General features: G+C 38.6%; 3 protein-coding genes and 1 long non-coding RNA gene across 11 annotated transcripts in view; 2 read left to right on the top strand and 2 right to left on the bottom strand.

The window, feature by feature from the left end:
* Positions 1 to 595: 595 nt before the first annotated feature.
* On the bottom strand, positions 596 to 5,073 carry LOC111247090 (uncharacterized). 2 transcript variants are annotated; one of them, XR_015323285.1, is made up of 3 exons: positions 4,915 to 5,073; positions 4,379 to 4,528; positions 596 to 2,800 (listed from the first exon to the last, which is right to left on the bottom strand). It is a non-coding gene; the product is annotated as an uncharacterized LOC111247090 (long non-coding RNA). The 2 variants fall into 2 exon arrangements; XR_002671953.2 differs by having other exon boundaries at positions 4,877 to 5,065.
* Positions 5,074 to 5,203: 130 nt separating this feature from the next.
* Positions 5,204 to 9,235, top strand: LOC111247089 (uncharacterized). Of its 5 annotated transcripts, XM_086982957.1 has the most exons (4): positions 5,221 to 5,356; positions 5,505 to 5,598; positions 6,208 to 6,444; positions 7,196 to 9,235. In XM_086982957.1, exons 3-4 carry the CDS (start codon positions 6,240 to 6,242, stop codon positions 7,426 to 7,428), a joined length of 438 nt encoding a protein of 145 aa, XP_086839083.1. In that variant the 5' UTR covers positions 5,221 to 5,356; positions 5,505 to 5,598; positions 6,208 to 6,239; the 3' UTR covers positions 7,429 to 9,235. The 5 variants fall into 5 exon arrangements, with proteins under 5 accessions (XP_086839082.1, XP_086839083.1, XP_086839081.1 ...); XM_086982956.1 differs by lacking the exon at positions 5,505 to 5,598 and having other exon boundaries at positions 5,204 to 5,356; XM_086982955.1 differs by lacking the exons at positions 5,221 to 5,356; positions 5,505 to 5,598 and adding an exon at positions 5,672 to 5,922.
* Positions 6,935 to 16,972, bottom strand: LOC111247087 (MPN domain-containing protein-like). The gene is made up of 15 exons (XM_022797644.2): positions 16,706 to 16,972; positions 15,107 to 15,300; positions 14,863 to 14,963; positions 14,263 to 14,311; positions 14,007 to 14,109; positions 13,185 to 13,765; positions 12,613 to 12,787; positions 11,934 to 12,053; positions 11,545 to 11,594; positions 11,233 to 11,306; positions 10,784 to 10,955; positions 10,372 to 10,532; positions 9,968 to 10,048; positions 9,648 to 9,738; positions 6,935 to 9,154 (listed from the first exon to the last, which is right to left on the bottom strand). Exons 2-15 carry the CDS (start codon positions 15,261 to 15,263, stop codon positions 8,934 to 8,936), a joined length of 2,136 nt encoding a protein of 711 aa, XP_022653379.1. The 5' UTR covers positions 15,264 to 15,300; positions 16,706 to 16,972; the 3' UTR covers positions 6,935 to 8,933.
* Positions 16,973 to 17,653: 681 nt separating this feature from the next.
* The window catches only part of LOC111247374 (puromycin-sensitive aminopeptidase-like protein), a 46,803-nt gene continuing 40,684 nt past the window's right edge, over positions 17,654 to 23,772 (top strand). For 2 of the 3 annotated variants that reach the window (XM_022798179.2, XM_086982954.1), the window contains exon 1: positions 17,679 to 18,896. In XM_022798179.2, the coding sequence (XP_022653914.1) occupies positions 18,793 to 18,896 (104 nt within the window). In that variant the 5' untranslated portion in view covers positions 17,679 to 18,792. The other variant, XM_086982952.1, reaches the window with a different exon arrangement.

Here is a 23,772-nt window from a genome sequence, read left to right as displayed (position 1 = left end):
TAGCCATCTTTTCTTGCGATTACCACTAAAAAGAGAGCCATTAACTTAATCTCTTTTACCTTTTAAGCAAGTTATATAGCTGATGACTCCTTTGACTGTTGCGATACTTTTAACTAGTAATTAAACATTGTCGAATTAATCAAATTAAATCCAAGACCAGGCATATAACTATCCTAATTGTTTTCTGCGAGTCTAATATTTTCATATACTGAACTACTAATTGTAGCAATGAGCCTTACCTTAATTGACAACGCTATTTTCTAGTCAGTGTAATTTGGCAACGAGTTCCCTGCTTTGTTTTTAGGTAATAGAAACATAAAATCATCCTTCGCATCTGCCCTGTAAGGACAAAGCTAAGTCCTACGGGTATATGTCTGCGTGCCTATTAATATTTATGCGACGTACGGACACTTCGTTTTGGAAATCAAATATGTATCTTATGGTTTGGTTGTGTTTATTGCTTAGACCTAAAGACAAAGAAACATGTTTCAGATCAGGTTCTTAGAACCTATAAGCCATATGTTGTAGACGCACCAATAAAAACAACTTATAAAATGATTAGTCATTGTACGTGAATGAAAAAAGGAGACGAATCTACCGCTAGTTTACTCTTCGATACTATTTCGCCAATAAAAGTTGCTATTTTTGACTAAGAGGAAAATAATGTCGCGAAATATCCCCGTGCTAGCATGATAGAATGTCCCATCTTTATGGAAAATGAATGATAACGCTAACCAATTTTAACTATTTTTTTACATTAATAACATCTATCAGACGATTATGGTGTCCGATTCTTCCATACCATGTCGATTGAGCCACAAACCTTCACAGGTTATATAACTTAGCTTAACGGTGAACTTCATTGCAACTGTACAATGGATTTAGATACAATAGATATATGACAACATTTTTTGTTGCTGTTTAATTATAAGAATGGTTTCCTTACAATTGATGTTCTGTTCGAATAACGGTGAAAGTAATTCTGCAATGTTTGTACTTGAATATAATTTGTTTCTGAGCTTGTTCTCAATTTAATATATGCATATGTACATTTCAAATTGGCGCCAGCAACAGCTAGCAAGTAGCATTCAAAAACGTATTTCCACTGTTGTTGTTAAATTAGTTATTTTCAATATTATATTACCAATGAAGATGGACATTCGAATGGCGTTGAGAATACACAAGTATTAGCATAAACTAGTAGATTCCGCTTGTATCCTGTATAGTACTATTTTATATTCCTGTCAAATATAGAAAATACCTTAATCGAAATGCTGTTTTGGTGACACGTTCCTTCGGCCACTTTTAAAATTAGCCTTCCAAAAAACCTTTACCTAAAAAACAGTCAGATACATACCCGCTACATAAGAATCAGAGACACTGTTCATAAACTAAAACTATTTAATAATAATATTGAGATAGATTTTTTGCTCACGTCGCAGTAGGTCTTTATATTGCAACGATACACTAAATTAAATTTATTTGAAGTTAGCTTCTTATAGTAGTTTGTCCTACTCAATGCGCCCACAGTTCTATGGTCCATTTCAGATAATTACTTTCAGACACAAAGTTAAATAAGTTAGTTATAGTGTAACGATTGCTTCATTGGTAAGGCTTCACGAATATTCAGTTCATGACATGTTTACGAACAGCATTTTCATTCTAGACCTTATTAGGTAGTTAGGTGTACTAGCAGAACGATTATGTAAATGTTTTTAGTGATTTCATGCTCAATTCGGTTGGAGCGGAAATTCATTTTCTCTGAAATCTCTGCTTATGCCTATAGAGGGTCCTTCGCATAGTAGGATGAATTTCTTTAACAACGAAGATACCTTGTGTGAGACATGTTTGTTAAAATAATATTTACGGAACTTATTTATTGGTGTTGCCTAAGGCTAACGTTTCGTTTTAAATTACCATCAAAATCTTTAGCATAAGAGCAACAATACTATTAATAATAACTCTTTGAGAATCCTGCACTGGATCTACTACAATGATAAAAACTGTGCGGCTTTAAGGCGATGCCGTCATGTGATAACTGTGAGGATACCATGGTTGAGTAAACATTCTGTACGACACATGAAAGTCTCGACCATACCGATAAATTAAATTTTTAGGTTCCCTTTTAAGACCGTTTGTGCTGTTTTACATCGGTGGTGTTAATGTATTTCAACATGTGCAAGTACATTATTAATCCGTATAGCCGGCTCTCCTCTGAGAAAGTTTAACTCTTTTGATGATTCGCTTTCGACGCTCGCCCGTTTTTTGATTAATTTATTATGGATAGCACCGAAAGCTTAACCGAGTCGGGACACAGATCACGTAGTTGCACTCTGTTTTTAAGGCAGACTTTTTTTAACTGAAGTTTAAGTAGGAAATCAACGCTAATTTCAGTCAAAAGAGCACCGAGCTCAATGTTAGCTTAATTCTACGTTGAATGTCGGTAAAAATGGTAAGACTCACGAATAACCACTAAGCCCTGAAATGCATGTATGTAGGAAGCTTCTTGTCATGCCTTTAGGTGTCTGCAAGATCATTATAACTTTCAACAAGCAAGGTCGCGCATTTGTGAACTTGGTGATTCGCGTACACGTTTTGCCTGAATTTGTTGGCCGCTTGACGCTTAAGCAGATAGGATACAGCCATGATGGGCTGCGATGCTTTTCAACGGTGGCCTGCGGAATCACGATTTTTACTGCGATTTTATGTTTAACCGCCCAGACTGAAAATCGGTTTTGGCTCTGTTCTGAAACCGGAGCTGTGAACAGTACGCCACATTCTTCATTGTCTCTCGACTCTCCTGGGACAACAGAAACAATCGTTTAGAATACGCTAATTCTCGATAACCCTTCAGTAATTGTCATTAGTTCCCTTATTGAATCATATGATTCGACCGGTTTATCATTTGGTCAAAATTTGACTGAAGTCGGTGCCTTCGATCCGAAAAGGGAAAACAGAAAATAAACAAGAGATAAACGAAACATGACCGGCATAGCCATCGATGAGTTGTCTCTTGTCAGATATAAGACTTATATCAGATAAAAGACTGAATCAAAACTTTATTTGGACGTATTCGAAAGATACATTTCTAACGATAATAGCTACAAATAGATATCAAGAACTGACACCAGTAGAACAACAGTCAACAATTATTTTATCTATGAATCGTTCTATAGTGCGCTTTAGCCATTTTTTATACGTGTATTGCTATGCCAATACAATATTTTTTTCCAAAGTGACGTTTCTGTCGCTTCTAAATAAACATATTTCCGAAAAATCGCGGATATCTAAGAAGGCAGGTCAGATCTGTTAGAAAATTTGTAATACTTGCTAAGAAATTGCAAGCAAAAGTTGTGGATAATGAAACTAAAAGGCCGTAAAACAATAAGACAGGCTTAACCCAAAAATTTATGTATGTATGAATGAATTATATCATACATTATAGAATGCGTGACAGATACAATTTGGAGCATATATATTATTAAATATTATACGGCATATATAAATATATACCGTACAATATTCGAAGTGCTTCTACTGGTTCGCTCTGAATAGATAGAATGTGTGTACAGACAACAGGGAATAAAATTATTGTAAGTTTTAATAAGGAAATAACATGAAAAATCTTGATAGTAATGTTTCCACGCTTTGTTTTTTTTTATCTCATGTTAACTCAGCCTTCGTTCCTCTTTTTTTACGGCATAGTAGTGAAGTTTGAAAACTTGCACATCGATGAGACATGGAAGACCTGTATTAATTTTACTGATTAGGGGTAACGCATTTCAGTGCGTTGCCAGTAATCTTAAAAAAAACAAGGTAAAGCTACTATCAATTAAAAATGTCACTTTAATAAGCACAGTACTTGAAACAGCACATTAACTTGGATATGAATTTTGGGTTTGATAAGCTCTGACGCGAACTACCGTTATAAGCTCTTCTCTTTCGAGCATTTCTCGATAGGAAGGTGCATAAATTGGTGTACGAGTATACCAATCCAGTTGTTAGAAAAGATAATAGGCTCCACTTTTAAACACGTATGGTCGTTCAATTAACGTTAGAAAATCCATGTAATGAGCGTCACTAATTTGCGCTTCAAGAAAACTCTGTCAAAAACTTTACCGGCAGCTATAGTAAATAAATAAAATAAAAATAATATAATATCGTTCAAAATTATCAGGCATTACGAAACATTAGTATTAATAATGAGTGTTAATTTACCAATATATCGTCTAAAAGTATAATATTACGTTGTCAACTAGCTATATTTGCTTACATGTTAAAAGCGCATTTTTAATAGATACTTTTAATGGAATTCATATCAAACATACCGTTACCGCATAATAGCAAATAAACTGGGATTGAATTATCTGGCACCTACAGTGAGGATTTATTTTCTTCATCCTTAATTAAGTGGGCCCAGATTTGATATTCGTTGGCGCGACGACGGCATGTTGCTGACTTTAGCACATCAGTATAGCAGAAGAAGACGGAAACAACTAGCCAAGCTGAAAGTTCATCAAAGAGGCCACTGAAGAAGCACACGAAAAACACGATCTTAATTAGAAACACACATTGATGACCTCTTTGAGGGTTACTTATTTTCTTATATTTCAGCATTGGCTAGACCCCCCCCACTCCGACACACACACAGGATTTGAAAATACGTAAAGAACATTCTGCTCAGTACTTCGTTCATAGACAGAACAAATTTTCGTGGCTGGTTATTTGGCATTTGCTCTTGTATTATTTATGTATATAATAAAAGGTTATGTTTTCAGTTTACCTTACATAAACGTCAAATCGGGTGCTTGTGTTAATCCTAGAATTTTGCTTAACGTTTTAACAGCACTTAAATGTGTAAATTGTTATACGTTACCGAAAATTACAGTAGTACTACTGCATAGTGACACCTACAGCGAAAGGAAATCTTAGCACGATCTGCACGAACACCGTTAAAACGAATTCTAATTTTACCATTATCATGAGTAGCTACAACGGTCAAAAAGAGAAATCCGCTGAACTCCATCGCCGCACTTTACTAGCGGCAAGATGATTACTACGATGCCCCCTGGTCATCGTACCAAACGTGGCTACTCGTCATATGCTGTAAATGTGAAGTGAAAGTGACCCAGCGGGAGCTGAACGGAACGTGCAGACAAAATTCCGTTATGGAGCCGTAATCATCGACGGCGTATACCAGCGCTAACGTCAACTGTGGACACTTCTGCAAAGCACCTGCTAGCCCGCAGACCCAATTCTTTGTCGGTTCCGGCCAGAGTGATGACCTGTTAGCTGAATGAAAACAGCTGACATCTTCTAATCGTGTCAAATTTAGACTTGCAAAGCCGCAAAATACGTAAGTGCCATATCTGAATTAAATGTTGTTGCGAAAAAAAGCTCATGAAAGGACATTTTGTGACTGTCGAGCGTGCTTTCTGTCTTTCAAAACAACGTTTCTGTTGAATGATATTGACGTAGAAACGTGCTTTGTGAGAACGCTTCAGATACCAGTGAAATTGAAGGACCAACTGTTTCCGCCGCTAAAAGACAACTGAGACTTCACATACAAGCCGTCACTATATAAGTGTTTCTAGCTTAGTGAGTACCTAGAAATATGATCTAGAAGTATCAGTTTTTAAACAAACGAATGTAGATTGAATTAATGACATTGCTGGCGGACTCATTATGTGTTATTAGTTTGATTCTCTGCGATTAAGTTTCCTGATTCTCATGTTGTCACCATTTAGGAGAATGTAGCCTGCGTAAACATTATTAGCGATGAAAATAACGGACCTTTTGTGCGGACTGGCTTTGGGCGATACCAATGCTTTTGTGGGCACACCCTTAACTAGCCACAGTCATAGAATCGTTATTGTGAGATGGTGACTTCACGCGTCAGTAATCTCGCGACGCCCGCACATAGTCAGATATCATAAACCCAGTACTCATTTCAAGCACGTTCTTTTTACTTGTTACTGGTGCCTAGTATCCCACTAACTCATATTATCAATAAACAACCAAATGCTTTTGTACGGACGATGTAAATAAGATATCCTGCTGAACAACTCTAACCTGCAGTTGTGCACGATTGTGTGTAATTTATTTTGAGGTATTCTACGATGATAGTAACAATAGTTAGAAAAAAAATACGATGAACGTGAATTGTAAATTGTATCTAAACAACAAAGGAACAATATACTGTTACAGGACGATCAAGCTCGGCCTCAAATTATCTAGTGATGGAATTATTTTTGTCGATACTGGTGTACGTGGCAGTGCTCTTTTTGACGGACCCATCGACCGCCTTACCCCATAATCCGCCACACAACTATTTGGGACGACCCCGTGATAAACGATGTCCAGCTGTATCCGAAGGACAATTACTTTGTCCTCAGCATGCCCGGTCATGCAGTCTTGCCAAACTGGATGGATGCGACCATGATGGTCAGTGTCAGCTGACCTATTATCTTTTTTGGCACACATTTAAACATTTGGATAACGACCGTGATAAACGCTTAAACGTTTGTGAACTGAATATATGACACAATGAAGCCGATATGAGCGTACTCATTTAAAAACAATAAATACTGATTATATGATCAACTTGCACTCTCCATTTTGAGTTATATGCTCTCGACTTCACATTAGAACGCTGTTGAAATGTGAAGTATATGTGCAAAAGGGAGTAGAGATTACTCATCATATTCACGGTCAGTTAATTAAACTATGCCAGATTTTCTAAAATTTGAATTTCGTGCATACTATCCATTTATAGAAATATCATTACTGGATTGTTTCATGCAAAAAACTTTTTACTAGAATATGTGAATATGACATGTGTATCATCACGTGCATATTTTCTTTGCGTAGGTGGCATTTAGAGAAATGCCTAAAGGTCGCCTAAGCGAAGAAATTTAATTAGCTACAAAAGATGTAGTTTATCTAATTCAACGAAACACGTTTATTGAAAAACATAGTACCTGAGTGAAAGAACACGAATAAGATCAGTGGTAATTTGTCTTCCTCATGCCGAATGAGCATAGGGTGTATTCTTTCTTTTGGCTAGCTTCGATCTTCACCAGACTATTGGTTGTCGGTCTTTGTTGTTTTCTTCAATGTATGTATGGTACACATTCATGTAGGTAGCAAATGGGTAAATGTTGAATAATAATAACCGCATTTCAAATGCTTTCAGGAATGTACTGCTGTGAAGATAAGTGTAACAACGCCATTTGCTACAATCGTGATGGCACTGCTCTTCATTCAGACTATTATCGGCCGTACGACTATAATCGTGATAGCTTGAGACCGTACGACGACCACATAGTGGGAACCTCGAGTTCACAGTCCCAGTACAATGGTAGGCAAGATAATTCCCACGACACAAAGAGCCCACGAAACGAAAGAAAACTGCGAAATTTTGGTTGAAATTTCTCGAACTTATACAAGAGAAGCGATCTGAAATGTTTTTGATGTGTTTTCTAACAAAAATGCAAACACCCATACCATTATTTTCATCTTCTCCTCAAAGTACTCAATTTTACCATGTTAATTACATTTACACTGGTTTAGTTAAAAATATAACGCACATAAGCCGTCTTTTTTAGGTGACTGGTAAGTAGATGTGACAGTTTGATACTAACCATTTTTGCTGTACCTCAAGAAAATTTACCGTGTCATAGGAATAAGCTGTACACAATTCGTTTGTATGAACACGCAGTATTGGGTACGTGGATAGAACAGGAAAAAATACGCCAAAATCAATATGATGCTGCATAAAGTTTCTTTACTCATCCATGTATACGCTAAATATAATAGAATAGTTGGCCAGGAATAATCACAATGGGGTGAGAACATATACAAGTGATGGACAATTATTGTCCATATAAGTAATTAAAAACATGATATTTTACTAACTGAAAAATAAAATTGGTAACCATGTACGTATCTACAAATACCCTTACGATATAGCGTATAGCTTCGTTCAGAGAACTACTATTTCCATCTTTGTCTTGCTCTTGTTCCTATTGCATATACGTACGTCCGACTTTATCGACACCGAATCGGTTACATATTGGATTAATTCTGTACATTCGGCATCTGTTGTTAAATCCTAATCTCCACTTAATGCTCTGTGAAGCACTGTCGGCACACAAAGTAATCAGGAGTCCATATCCCATATGCTTCGTGTACATTCGTGGAACTGAGAGCTCTACACTACATGACCATGCTAATTTTATATTCTATTGTCTAGAGAAACCTGGAGAGCAAATGCTATTCGCGTTTTTCGCAAAAGACTTCTTTAAATATGTCGCCTACTTGTAAAAGGGAAGATGAAACACAACTGAAAACTTTGCCATTTCGCTGAGCGATACTACTATAAAAATAATGACTACACCCGAATAGTATGCTCGCCAGTAGACAAATTTCTTGGGCTTATTGTTTGCGTTCAGCCTAGTAATGGGAGACTGGCGAACAACCAACACCTACGAATTTCCCTCGTTCAATTTTCTATTATTAGATAACGAGATTTTCACTCTCACGAGAAGAAGGACGCCACCCTGCCCATAAGTTTCCTTAATCGATGTACTGTAAAAAGAAAGGGCTCTCATTGCTAAAAAAAATTGGGCTGAAAATTTGATGCAAGCTTCATCCCATAGAATTTGGTGCCTAATATTTGTAATGTGTATCTTTTCGCAAATGATGCTTAGCAAATGAAAAAGTAATGAAAAGCCGGTTGCACACATTCCGCAATTCAGGCCGTTGGTGACTGCATATCGATTCTCTTAGACTGATAATTTTACCATTCATTCACAAAGTCCAAACTGAGTACGCTTAATTTTTCCAACTAAGCCATTGCTATGTTTCAACAACAGATCATCTTTCGCTTCCACCAAGTTGTCGCGTGTCGTTGGCCACATTTCCTGAACTCCTTATGTTTTACTTGTACCGGGTTGTGCATGAATCTGATGATGCTGATGGATCAGCTGTTGCTGCTGTTGAAGCTGTTGTTGTATTTGTTGATGCTGCAGTTGTTGTTGTTGTTGCATCTGTTGTTGCTGCTGTTGCTGTAAAATGCTGTTTGGAATGATGAGACCGCGCACGAACTCCCAGAAGTGCTGCACAGCTTGAGCTGCAGTATCCTGGGAAGCACCTATATCGGATAAACCCAGTAGATTGTTAAGGCGATAAAAACAAACCATAATAATGATAATAAAACAAGCTTTTTATTTGACACTTTGTTTTCAACTTTATCAATAAAAAAGAACGTAGATAAGGAGCTGCAGCCGGTCGACCTTCGTAATAAAAAAATTTGAATACATGAGATGTTTTTATTAGCTAGAGAGAACCCAAGGTGTCCCGAGCGTGCCGTTTTTACTGCGGTGCTTTTCTGTCAAACCAGGTATGTACACCAAAAAAAGGTTTTTATGCGTGAGCACAGCCTTAACTCGTTCCACACTATACAGTTCCCATTTTGAGTAACATTACACTAAAGGCAACCGTAAAATTAAATGTAAATAGGTGAATTTTGGATGTAGAGAGCTGGAAAGTAAAACGATTTACTACACCTGAAATGTAAATTATGCGAGGAAACCTATTTGTTCAATCGATTTGCAAAATTTGAAAAACTCCTAAGAAAAAATTACCTCCGGCGCCGCCTTGTCCATTAGAATTCGATGTTGTTTGCAGATCCCGAGGCAGCTTTGTACTTAAGGACGTTTTTAGTTGATCCCAAACCTGTTAATGTAAATACCTTTACTACACAGTAACAATCAATTTTGATAGACCTTACTAAGCGATTCGACGAGATTCGTATTGAAGTATATTTCCTTGTTAGTTTAGCCGCATCATAGGGCGAAAGCGATGAGCAAGGAAAACGTTTCAGAATCATATATTTATAACATGAAATACATTGAGAGATAGTTCCGTTCACATCGATCGACGCACACTGACTATACATACAGACCGTATGTGGTGGTGAGCTCGTTGTTGAAGCTGTAAAATCGGCTAGCCGATTTCCGTTGCGATAGTGTTCGGCAAGAAGACGCTGAAAAAAGCAGCACTAGTATAAAATAACAAGAATCTATTTCGCCAAACCGCATTATGTTATGTGAATTGGCATAATGATGTATGAAATAGTGTGCCCGTAGTACTCAATTGGTGAGTATGGTTTCGATGCTACATGTAAAATTAGCACAAAACAAAAATTACCATAATATAAAAGGACATTCCAGTATCGCCAGCCATAATGTTTGACAATTATTTCTGGGATGAAAACCTTTTTTGAAAGGATATCCAGGCAGATACTCACTATGCCCCTTCTCATATTATACTTGATATTTAAATATTCGGTAAAGCGACAACACATACCATTTCCATGAGGAGGTCCTGAGTTAGGAAGCTGTCCTGGTTGTGCGCATACACCATTTTCATGGCTTTGCCGACTTCATGAGGGCGGTTCTCCGGCGGAGGCATTACCCAGTACAACATTAGCTCAGCCTCGGTCAGCGAATCCATAGCACCCTGGGGAGCTGCATTAGACGAGCATCCGGTGAAATGTTGCATAATAAATTAAGGAGAGGGCCCTCAGCTATGTTGGCCGCTTGCTGTGCTTTAAGGTATCTAGAGCTGATTGAGTCAGTTTTAATATATTTAGAATATACTGAAAGAACATCGAATAAATAAGTTTCTGCTAAAGCTGAATCTAAAATTAAATTTAAGAACATCTTATTAAGAGCGTGTGTAGGTGGAATAGACTAAAGTTAGTAGATGCAATATTTACAGCAAATGAGACCGATAACAGGCATATACTGGGCTTCGTTGTCACCACGCATGTCCAACTGGTAGTCGAGTTGTTTCAAAACATCCCTCTTCGTTGGGTGTGGAGACAGTCTCGGATGTGAATGGTACCATCCAACTGGATAGAGATTTCGCGAGCACATTGAAAGCTGTATCTAAACGCATATTAAACAAACATGTACTTTGATGGCAATTTATTACTCTGACACGTTTATTGCGCGACTAAAATCTACGTGTATGAACGACTAGAATTTACCTAGATACTACCCGCTTGTTTTTCGCCAGCAGCATTCAGTACCTGGCTTCGTATTAGAAAAAATTTTGCACATCGCAGATCCGTTACAGCTTAAGTTCTTAAAAGCGCAATAAAGTAAAATGTAAAAAAAGTACTTTTTTTTTTAAGATCTCAACATTTATTGGTTTTTTATTTACCTCTTCCATAACCTTAGCGTGATCAGCCGAATCGAGCGGAACTTTCACCGGAAACGCCTGGGTGATTTGCATAGCTGTTGGGAGATAACAAGAACAATTTTCTCTAGAAAAATCTCAAAAACTGTACTATCGAAGACATTACTAAGAAGTTCACCATCATTTATTATCTATCCTATAGTTAAATCAAATGGTCCTGAAGAAGGAAGATTTTTTGCGGAGTTGCACTAGAAAGCGTTCACGCTTACTCTAGATTTTAACGCAAATACAAGCATCCTGGAATGATGCAGTAAGTTACAAACTGTCTAAACTTACCGTGCGTAGCCACATCCCACGTACCACCTAGATATCCGCACACTTCTGTCCTAAGAATCAACAGGTACAGGCTATTAAATTTTGGTAATATAAGCCCGAAGGTCATGGCTAAGTCGAACACAGCGAAGCACGTCCCTCGATCTTGGGCTGTTCCTTCATTTCATATTTTCTACATTTCATATATTAGGTAAGACGAGTTAAACTCGGCCTAACCGGTGCAATTAAACAGCAACTCATGAGTCATGCTCGTAAACAGTTTTGTTGTAAAAAATGTTGAACTAACGATTCCTTCTCAGCATAGCATTTGCGGTACTTCGACCGATATCAGATGACCTTACGTATTTAGATGTTCCTAAGAATTAGTAATTTCTCTGTCGAAGTTAACGTACTTGCTCAAATGACAATGAAAATCGACGAGCAGGAGAACGTTTGAGGAGACCGAAATGTGAAATGGTTGAAGCCGTTCGATTGAGGCAAATGTCACCGGATCATACTGCGGATTCTCCGGCCTGTTATGTGCACAAAAAGCGACCGTTTCAGCAAAGGGTGTTAGCTTACATATGTACTTTTCAACTTTCTAAGTAGCAGGAATATCTATGTCGATTCCCTAATGAACTAACGATCATATCGTACGAGCTGTTTCACTTCGGACAATAAAGAACTGACTGAATGCCCCCTAAAAGCGTGCGCGGTTTAACACACAGTGGATGAATAGGTTAGTTTTCCTAATCCCGCTATATGCTGTGTAAACCCGCGCCACAAACGTTGACACTCATGCTGCGATCTTTTTTCTAGGAGAGAGAGTTGTATAAGCTTTGTGAAAAAAATTTGCTTATAAGGCGAAATCAAACACGATCAATGATAGTTGTCACGAATAATATGACAACTAACTTACGGGACAATGTGCAATACATTCTGACAGGAGCGACGTACAGCTGACTAGAATAGCTTCCATGTGCTTACTTGAATAGTTATCTGTACAATAATATGTGCAGCTATTATGTATGTATACAATGTACGATTAGCATTCTAAAAATAAGAAGCTACAAAGAAACTGGGACAACTAACAGTTTGTCGAGAGCTGCTCCATTGCAGTCTCCGTCTGAGCCGCCTTGTCTCGACCCATTTTCTTTGTTGTCGTCTTGACCCTCGCCCGGAAGGCCCAGAGCACGTCGTTTTGCTTCAATGAACCAGCGCGGTTTTCGGATAACCGTTTTGCCAACGCGGATCATTGCTTCAAAAGCTAAACGGAGTAATATAGTTAGCACCTTTACTACTTCGCTATAAATACTTTTAGTACAATATCAACAATGAAAAAATGACAGCTGAAGTATATAGACACTACAGCCGGTAACACTGGAGTTCAGATTCACGGGTCTATCTTCAGATGAAACGGTAGATTATATATATATATATATATATATACACATATATATATATATATATAGAAGAACTTTTTCTACAGAGGAACTGAACAGGCAAAGACTACACTACAGAACCTCATTCATTGCTCGTCTGTATCCAGGCCGATTTCTTCAAACTCCACTACACCTTGTAATAAAATAGTTTTTCAATCTCTTATGAATCTTGAACGTTCGCAAACAATCGTCCTTGCACGTTCCATCATATGGATCCCTTGCCTTGTTTTCCCTCCTCTTCCGGAGGTTTTGTGGGGTCATTTGCAGCTGCTCCTTCTGCTGCAGCAGCTGTTGGGGCAACAATATTGTTCTGCGCTGCCAACGGCTTAGCATCTTGTATAGTCGCAGCAGGTGCAACGCTGGTGACAGTTGTTACGGGGGAAGCTGTCACAGTGGCCGTCAGAGTCATTGATGTCACAGTCGTAGGTGCAATTGTGGTAGAGGACGTGGCTGCAGAAGCAGATGTGGCGGTAGGCTCGATTGTTGGGGCGGCAAGGGTAACACCACCAATTCCGGAAGCGCTGGCAACATTGAATAGCCCCGCCGCTGGTGCTGGTGGGGACACGGGAAGACCAGTCCCGACGGCAGCAGCAGCTGCCGCTGTTGCCATCGCCGCCACTGCCGCAGCTGCAACAGGGGATGCAGTACTAGCTGCCAACGCAGAGGTTAGCGGATTTACAAGCGATGCGGCGCTCGTTGCCGTAGTCGTGATGGTGATAGTGTTACCCATGTTGGATGGCCTCGCTGTCTTGTGTCTATGCAGCCACTCCTGTTTGTACAACTCCAGCTTACGACCTTTATATCTATAACGATCAAGGAAAAGACGGCAGAACTTGTAAACTGTCCGTACACCGCACGAAGCAACACGCGACAGTTCCAGCGTATGGGCATGAAATATGTTAATATGTAAATTATAATTGACTTATCGTCACATAGTTTTATCTTCTCGTGTTTATCTTAGATTGTTGAGATAATAGGGACATTTCGGCAACGCTTTGTTATTATAAAGTACTATTAATGAATAAAATAGTAAATAGCATTTACTTGACTTGTGACCAGCCACATGATGTCTTCTTATCAGGTTGTGTGATGCGTTTACAGTGGATTGCCCAGGCTGATGGACTCGGAAACACCTCACCAGACTCACCTAAGACGCATCGGTTTTCCCCGACAAAAAACTTCAGTGTTATCGGTGTATACCTAGTACGCGATTCTGGACTTACAATATAGTTTTGTTATACTTAGAAGCCCAAAGAAGGTTTACCCGACAAAAGGTAGTAATTACGAACTTAGTACTCACCCCATCGAATTGACCCATCTGGAAGTAAATCGCCAGTAAAACGCATTCCCTGCAATGAATATTTAAACATGCATACTTAGGTCTTTTTCATGACAATGAATCGACATTGAACAATTCATGGACAATGAATCGTTCAAAACAAACTCAACGTTAAATATTCGTTATAGTTACTAGCACAGAAACTAAAGTTTGCGATGAAAAAAGCTTCAGGAACAAAGCATGATACTCCAGTCTAAACAAGATCTTAACCGATAAAATGTTTTGGACCAACACGCAATGTCTGTCTCTATGTTTCGAGTTTCACTTCTGGTATCGCCGTTAGGCATTCCCAACGAAGTCTCTCTATGCCAGGGTTGGAACTTAGACCACGACGCGTCCCTAAGATTAACAAACAAATACGTTACTCACTAAGCTACCATCAGGATACGTTTAACATAACCAAACTTGATTCAGCTTAGAAGAATTTTGAATTGGACGATTTGTCTCCTACAGCTACAATCTATGAGGCGCACGGCATTTAATATTGTAGTAACCCCAAGGTGATAATTCATCTTCACCAGAACAAAAATGTAATGACATAACGATACAACGTCAACTTACCATGTACTCCATCGAAAGGACTCCGTCTCCACTTTCTAGCACGCCTTCTCGTAGGAGAGTTTCTAGCGTTAATTTTCGTACCTCTCTTTCTTCACGCTCCCCTGTTGAAAACCCCGCTCATGCATTTTAGTAGTGTCTAAACCATTGTGATAATACAAGTGCATAAAGCATTTGTACGTAAACTCTACATGGTCGTATCATAAACTTCAAATAGCTTACAAAATCTCTATACAGCTTAACGCACCGTCTTCCTTTATCGGAATGGGTTCATCTGGAACCTTCAACGCTTGGCAATCTGGAGTACCCCCGTCGGATGGGGGTGAAAATTTATCAGTATCGCCACCAGCTGCTACCGAAAGGTCCTCCCCGGAAGCATTCATTGCAATTGCTGACATATCCATTAAATTCGGCGATAATGTCGGTGCTTTTGTTCTGAACCTACCAAGCAACCAATCGCGTTAATTAAGAGAAATACCAGTTTACAATATAGTCTCACCAAATTACAAGATAAATGTTCATAAAGACGTAAAGTCGTTCAGATAGCTTCTATGCATACTTTTTTAAGGTGTAGAAGGAGAAACATAGAGGATGCAAACTTTATTATAAGTTTCAATCCTGGGTTACCATTTATAGGGAAAATGGTATTGGTAGGGGAATGGCGTGAGTTCATTTGAAAAATTTCTGTTTTAAGCGGAATACCAGTATCGAAGCCATGAGACTTCGCATTGAATGCCTCGTACGAATGTAAGGACTTTTAGGGTATTTGATACATTCAATTCCAATATCTTTCCGTTTGTTTTTCAGCTTTGAAAAAAATCTATTTTAATTGAATCATATTGGTCTAAGCTTTGAATCACTACACAGAACAAATTATCCGAGCTATTCGTAGGCTATTCTTTACTTGCATCAAGGACATACAAAACACAAAATTAATTGCAAAGTACAACGATCAATATATATATATATATATATATATATATATATATATATATATATATATATATATCGTGGAGTTCACGAGAATTAAGCGAAATGCATTCGAATTCATGTCTTATTAAACAAGAAATTCAAATAGTTTTAATAATTCCAGGCAACCTGAACACAGTCGGATATATCAAATGTTTTAACTCTACTTGTAAGTAAATCAGTGGTTCCGTTTCCGATTTAGGTTCTCCTGTCATAGCCAGCTTATGCTCTAGAGAATTTAATGCCCTCACAATGATCCTACTGTAGAATTGACAGGTGCTCGCTAGACACTTTTAGGTATAATCTAGGACAATCTTTGCAACACGCAGGAACATTGATACACACTTTATTTTCTGCTGGAGGCCAGCCGTCCGACGGTATGCTTAACAGCGGTACTGGCCATAAAGCTCGAAACATAAATATGTAATCTAGGAAAGCGATCGTATTTCGCCCAATTTTTCGCGTTAAGAACCCCAGCTTAAATATTCTGCCAAATTCTTAAGGTTAGGTTGAGGTAGCATAATAACTTCCGATTTCTTGGTACGAACGATATTGAAGCTATCTTCATCATTGAATTACATGCTAAAATGTATTCCAGATTCTGGGTAAGCAGACGTTTTTTTAAATTTTAGCAAACGGTACGATGACGAATGTTTTGTTATTACGGGACAGATCTCATATCAAATACTATCTGTGCGCGCGCTCTAAGAGTTGTTCAGGCTCTGTTGACAGAGGACTACTACTCAGGGTAAGTTTTATTGCTCAACAAAAAACTAAATTTAATGTTTCACTGCCATTTTTTTAAACACTCTATGAAAGTTAGAATTAGCATGAGTTTGTCCTGCAGCTCGGATAAGAATGAGCACCAGTCACTCACTGTGTAGTGTTATCTCACTCTGCCGGTATCCGGCTCGTTATTCAATACGCAAACAGAGCGCCCGTTCTTCCTTAAGCTTCTAAGCGCCCGATTCCTAGAGCCGAAATATCCCTCCAATGGTCGAAACTATCAAGTAACCGGTAACGTTTCTAACGTTCTCCGAACACAAATCCCACAATTTACAGTGAATTTCTTAATAGACCTTCTTCTCCCTTCATCTCAAGCTCGGAGCGTCTGTTGTCTGTTGTTATTGTTGAATGTAGAATACCATAGGGCGGCGTCTGATGATTTCGAAACCACTAGAGCAAAAGGTACCCTTTTCTTTCTTCAGACCGTACGTCGTCTGCTAGCTTTTGAATCGATTCGCGCGTTGCTTAGTAGAGCGCAAATGATTCAAATAGATTGTCGATTTAATATGACCCATTAAAGCTATCAAGGAGCGCCATTTCTGTTGGAGTCCGTGCCGATAACCAAATCGTCAATTCATCGGAATTTATGTCAACGACATAATAATGCATTGAATTAATTGTCTAATTAGTATATTGAATTCTGTTCAGCTTTTTGTCTTTGGCATCGATTATGTTGCATACTGTAGATGTTTCACTATATCATAGATCTACAATCAGCTATCCAAATTGTTTGGCTTCAGTGGTTGGTCATTGAACTTTACTTAGTTCTTACACATGAATACGTAGTTGTGCAATGTTAATTGTTTTTTCTATTACGTATGCCCCTATTCAATAATAGCTTCGTCTGCTTTTTTTCTAAGGGAGCGAAGGGGAGTAGAAAAATTATGTAATGATGACGCTTGTAACTGACCTGTCAACAAGTCCTAACTCGTACTGTCTCTCACCCGTTTTTTGACGTTTCGTGTATCCCTCTCCTACTGAGAGAGGGAGCGGTTGGTGGTCACTCGTCTCTGAATGGCTCCGGGCACGCGGGCTAAGCGGCGTAAACTGCATTAATGGTAAGATCTTCGACGCAGACCCTATTCAGTCTGTACCAGTCGTTAAGAAGGAGCTTACATAGGTGTATTTGCGGTACTCGTAGTACTTTAATGTTTCTTAATCCAACGGCTGTGCACACCGTAGAAGACGTACACTCACATCCATTTGATCTAAATTTAAGCGAATGAACTGCTCATGATATTCACTGGACAAGGAGCGAAGAGTTGCTTAGACATATATAACAAGTTTTTGGAGATAACATTGGCTGTTGATTTATTCAAGTTAGTGGAAGTACTTCGTTTTTAATAAGTGATTGATAACGTAACAAACTTCTTGTAGCTAAAAGTATAATATCAGCATTTGTGAAAACTGGTAGGATGTCTTGAGAAATTGACAGGACGAATCTGCGAAGCGACCAGACAAACGTCATTCACTGCTGCCGTCAGTTGCAGCTGATTTGTAGTTAAGCGTTGTCTTTGTTTACCGAACGACAACGCCCAGCCAATCAGTACAAGCTGACGCTTGTTAAAAATATACCACGGGAAAACATTTTTGAGTTTTACAAGTGATTCGTTGTTTCTGTGCTTTAGCTAGCCAGACCTCGACGCGAAGAAGCACGCCACCTTTATGGCTGTTATTATAATGACTATATCACATTAGTACTTCAGCGGTGTTAACACAGTGTTAACCGAACTTGATGTCAGAAGCAGAAGAAGAAACTGATACATCTTAGAGTGTTTCCCCGTTCGCACGTTTATTCAAGCGCGCGAGCCTATCTACTGTGTTTCTTTGCGCGCGTGTTTTTGTGTGTGTGTGTGTATGTATGAGTGTGTGTGCATGTGTGTATGTGTGTGCGCGTGTGTGTCTCAATGTGAGTGTGTGTGTGACAACTGAGAGCGCCACACGGACTTCTAGCACTACCATTAGACCTTCTGATACGAGCAGTGAATGCTCGTACTGTTTAGCACCTGCAGTAAAGCATTAGGGAAGTATATTAGAGGCTAAGTTCTTCTTCGGAGTCAAAATACGTCTCCTGGCAAGAACATCGGTAACAAAAGTGACTAGCAGCTAGAAGACATTCGAGCTGCCTGTTACGCAGCTCTCCAGCCATCCAGTTTGCTGTTAAGTGAACAAAGGACAATGCCGTCCCCAACCGTTACGCGCATTTGCGCTATGGTCACCGTCGGACTCTGTCTCATCGTCGCATTTACCTTAATGTTTGTCTTCACCGCTCGCAGTGGAGGGTATGTTATTATCATCATGATCATTGTATGTACATTTAACTATTTGACTGTGCATATATACATATATATTACAACTTTCTTTGGTTCGTATAATGGTGCATATTGATATCAAGCAGTATGGTTATTGGAGAAAAAGCTTTATACTGTTCCATGTTAACTGACAAATAGTAGAGAGTTTACAGGATTCATTCAAAATGAGAATAACTGAAAGGGGCGAAAGTAATTGCTTTGTTTGATAGAGTTAAAAGGTTTTTTATTCTTTTAGTGTTAAATTAAGGTATTTTATTTTCAAATATGGATTTAATAAAATATTGAACTTCATGCTTCACTGAAAGGCTCGTCCTGATCATAGTACAAGCAAAATGGGTTACCATAAATGTCATAAAATTTAAAAGTATATTTTGTATTCTGTTGTGTTCCCGTGGCGTCTGTTAGACCTCTTACAGGTTCTTTTTATTATATAAATATATTTTTTTTTCTCTTGCCTTACATCGTTTTTGCGTACATAATATTTATATCCATAGTTTAGTCCAACCTGTAGGTCCTATTACAGGCTTAGAGAAGAATTGACGCGAAAAATGCAAGACCTTGATATATACATTGTATATCATCAAATGGGATGGGTGGTATTATGGGGTACAAATGGGACAATAGGCCAGGAACGACTTCGTGCAAAGAAGTCAGGCATTCATTAAGGCTAAAGGAAGCATATTTTTGTTAGTGAAAAAGGGTGGTTATAATCAGAGAAGCCGATACTTTATAATCACTTACTGTGAAGTTAAAGATGATGATTTGTTTGTCTACCGTAAGTTCATATGAAGGTTTGCGAAGTCCAAATATTCAACAGCCCAAATATTGGCCCATAGACGAGTTGCGCGTTGTTTAAAAAGCGATGAATAATGATAAAAATGTGTGCACCGTGTGTTTAAAAACTCAAATCAACTTAACCAGATTGACCGCTATACAGCTATTGTAGTTACCCAAGATTTTGATAGAAATAATTATCCATCGTAAGTTCAGCTGATGTACGACCACAATTATCCGCATTATGGTGCTTAGGTTAACCGTACTGCGTTGACCATTACGCCAGTAAAACCGTTGAGATTATTTCCCTCAGAGAAACAACTGTGTGTGCTGACTTGCACTCCGAGGCCACCCGGTTTTTTAGTTTTTTGTAAAGTTAACATGGACGAGATCCGATTCGCATATATTTTCCAAATGCAGCGGCTCGTATAACTCCATCCTATCCTGCCCCATACACTCCAGCAGGATGATGCAATATAACTTCATGACTTTTACTTGTAACTTACTCGCAGTCCACCCTTGAAAAGGCGGCTCTGGAACAAGTGAAACTGTTGGACAAAGGCGAGGTGGAAGAAAAAACATAGTAGATCGAGCTGCATTAAATTATTTTACCGTGTACATTTGTAGAATTCGTTTCTTTACTTAATCACATCGTATAGGACGTGTCATTGGAGAGACTTGAGTCCCTGATTCTGCTTATTCTGTCAACCAGTTTAAAGGTTTGACAATATCAAAATATCAAATAAACGCTTCTTTCTGTATATGTCGAATGTGAAATTTAAATGTACCGCATTTAAATACAATTGTACATAAAAAACCAAGCTCCAATCGAAGTGTTTGCTGTTTTCCTGCGTATGGATTGCAGTATACCTGCTGGAAAAAGATACTTGAAATATAGGTCTTTAGGGACACGGTGCGGCAGCGGTGCTCTGATAAGTGGGACTTTCTGCTGCTAACATTAAAAGAGCTCCCAAATCTAACGTAGGTTATACTTGTCGGTTCGTTACATGCGAAGGTACATTACGACAGTTATTCTGGTGGAGGGATCAGCCGGACCTCCGTTATCCCAACGATAACAAGGATTTACGAAATTGAGTTATCTTGCGTAAAAATGCGTTTTCCCAAAGTGTCTACGTTTATGTATTACCCTGTTGCATACCGATGCCTTAATTTCTGGCGTGGATGACGTTCCATGCTATAATAGTTAAAAGGACTTTGCATATGTGTGGTCCTCAAACGCACGGTTTACATGTGTTATACGTCTCGTTCTACATAGGCTAGTGTTCAATTCATTTGAGAACGTTCGTACTATGTGGAGCTCAGGCGCGTAGGGTCGAAAAAGGCTTGCTACCCGTTCTAAAGCCTAAGTGCCATAATAGAAAAACACGTGTGCCCCCATTCAAATTACGAAAGATGGTTTAATTGATACTGTCATATTTACGCTTAATGCATTATCGTGTGGGTGAGTTGGTTTGCTTGTTAAGCTTGTATATATGTGGACTTGAATAGTATTTATTTAAATAAGTAACAATTTTAAGTTCTTTCGCGACTTCACGATGTCGATTAAGGAAGTTGACATTGGAAAGCATGGAAGTGTAGCTTCGGATCATAGCATGTTTCATTACCTATGGATTCGTCATTAAGATACAGATGGTTTTCATCACACTTCTCCTAGAAGTACAAATTTCTGCATATCTATGTGGCAGAAAACAGGAGACCAATTTAGACGGAAGCGAGCACATGTTCATTGGTGCTGCTTTGTCCGATTGTGGTTAATAGGCCCTTGTCGATGCTATCTCTGACTGACGTGTTTTCTCTCAGCTGACATCGTCGTAATATTCCCAGGGTCAGAGCATTAACTCGCATTTAAAATAAAAAATTGTTTTTAGCGGCTAAACTTATGTTTAATCTAAGTTGATTCTATTTGTACTTACACGTTTGTTCGACTACGGCGGTGCTGCAAAAAGTATCGTTGTACTTTGGTCCAATATCGGCAACAATGAAACAGTGGAACAGAGCTTTCTGATGGCAGAAAGCAACTTGTGTCTAGCGAAAGGTTGCAAACAGCATTCTTGAGAACAGGCATTGGAGACAGTGGTACAGGTATCACTATACATACACAAAAGTAGACGTTTAGAATGAATCAAATTTTAGACCAAAAGTAAACTCTGTGATAGACCACTGGTCGTTAGTTGTTTTTGGATTTGAGTGAACATCGAAAATGATCGAGTCATTGTGTGTTTATTATGGTTTACCAAAATAAGTTTAAATTTCTCCTTATGTCGCGAGCGGGCGGGTCTGCTCGCAATACACGCCAATAAAAGTAATAAAAAATAATCCGTCATTCATTGAACCTGTGATACATCCTCGTCAATGAGAATAGGTAGATAGGTGGTTAGGTTATTTAACTGTAAATTTCTTCTATACTAATTACTTGTTCCCAATTGTTCCGTTTGCATATATATGTATATTCACTTCTGGCGTTCCCAATTTTCGACACACATATTTTAAATAGAAACTATATAACTCGCTTGCTCTGAGCTTTGAAAACGTCGCTCGAGTGACACATACGGAAGTAGTTAGCGTTCACTTTTACAGTGTCCCTGGCCAAAAGTAGATTTTGCCTAGCAGCTTTGCATAGACATGTTTAGAAAGATTATTTTCAGGCCATCAGGCTTCACCTGTTGAGCCTTGGTGACGGGATCTTGTTGCACAGTGTGTCGTACTGCTTTGATATTGCTCTCGTAATCCTGTGTTTAACACTGCGCCGTCCTTCAGGAAAAATTCAAGAAGGGGATCATCGCCGGCATAGCTTGCTTCTCTTTTGTGCATGTCATACGAGTGTTCGCAATGTTTCTTCAGTAGTCATCAGCCTTAAGACGTACCCATTTCGAAAATAAATAAATAAACTGTAGCTAGGTTCTCGAGTCTTAGAACTTTATGTCACTCGGACATTTAGGGCACGTTCAAGATTTAACCAAGGCCACCATTGTGGTCAACATTCTCGTAAAATGATTTAATCATTATCTATTTACTTATGCCAGTGTGTTCTTATTGTTTTTGCAGATTCTGAACAATGCCCCTTTTTCACGTGTACCCCAAGTGACCGTTATTCTTTAGCTATGGCCGAAGGGGAAGAATTGGAGAATTTATCCGGTCATAGAGCTCAGTTTTGCCCGGTTTATGTGGAAACATACTGCACTAGATTCGCATATCCTATGTTAGCATATTGCCTATTTATTTATTTTTTATTTATCCTACCGTTGGCAGAGCATAATTAACCAAATGGGTACGACGGAGTTGATGTGCCTAAGCTCGCTATTGATTTGGCAGGAATCAATGACAATGATACTGGCACATTGTGGCATCGCACAGACTGTCCGTCTGCTCTGCTATATATACATATATATACACATCAAAATGATGTGAAAAGTTTTTGCTTCTCCAGTTTGCATGAAAATTGAAGTAGCTGAAAAGCAAAAGTCAAGCGAGTAAGGTCCTTGTTCTAATATGCTAGTTAGTAGCTTACAATAAAAAACAGAAAGTTCAGCTTGTATAACTTAGCCAGTATCAAGACTTAGTCGCTAAACTTACTAGTTAGCGCCATATTCTCTTAATTTAATATGGATGACTTCATCATAGTGTTGGTTGTTACGATTCTAAAATAGACAAAGCCTACAAGTGAGAAAGTTATACGAAGACCATCCATAACATCATTCTAAAATGCCCTGTTACTCGAGTGTCACGTCATTAACGAGCCCTTTATAAACTTAGATAGGAGGACAGTTCAGAAAAGAGCCGCCTTTGCCCCGTGTACATTACTTCTGCTCTCTTACCTACTAGTATAGCAGTAGTTTCCTGACAGGTGTATCTTCTTGCCATAACTTGGCTTTTTCAAATATATACAGCAGCATTTGCATATATATATATGAGCGAAGAAATAATTGTCATATGACGTAAAAACGTCATTACGACCATATTAAATTAATAAAGTCGTAATGACGTCGAGGAAGATTATTAATAATCTTTCTCGTTTTCATTCGCCCACACCTTTGAGTCACAAAAATCAAGG

This window comes from Varroa destructor, unplaced genomic scaffold (genome assembly GCF_002443255.2).
Source record: "Varroa destructor unplaced genomic scaffold, Vdes_3.0 BEIS01000003.1, whole genome shotgun sequence".
NCBI lineage: Eukaryota > Metazoa > Arthropoda > Arachnida > Mesostigmata > Varroidae > Varroa > Varroa destructor.
This window is presented reverse-complemented; position numbering and strand designations above follow the sequence as displayed.

What these genes read in the sequence shown, in the direction of transcription:
- LOC111247089 (XM_086982955.1), top strand. Translation starts at nt 5,880, where the DNA reads ATGGTGACTTCACGCGTCAGTAATCTCGCGACGCCCGCACATA. An exon ending in TCTCGCGACGCCCGCACATA is followed by an intron (nt 5,923 to 6,207) that starts GTCAGATATCAT and finishes ATACTGTTACAG; the next exon opens with GACGATCAAGCTCGGCCTCA. An exon ending in GGATGGATGCGACCATGATG is followed by an intron (nt 6,445 to 7,195) that starts GTCAGTGTCAGC and finishes AAATGCTTTCAG; the next exon opens with GAATGTACTGCTGTGAAGAT.
- LOC111247087 (XM_022797644.2), bottom strand. Translation starts at nt 15,263, where the DNA reads ATGGATATGTCAGCAATTGCAATGAATGCTTCCGGGGAGGACCTTTCG. An exon ending in TGTTATCGGTCTCATTTGCT is followed by an intron (nt 10,533 to 10,783) that starts GTAAATATTGCA and finishes CGTCTAATGCAG; the next exon opens with CTCCCCAGGGTGCTATGGAT. An exon ending in AGGACCTCCTCATGGAAATG is followed by an intron (nt 10,049 to 10,371) that starts GTATGTGTTGTC and finishes TGCTTTTTTCAG; the next exon opens with CGTCTTCTTGCCGAACACTA.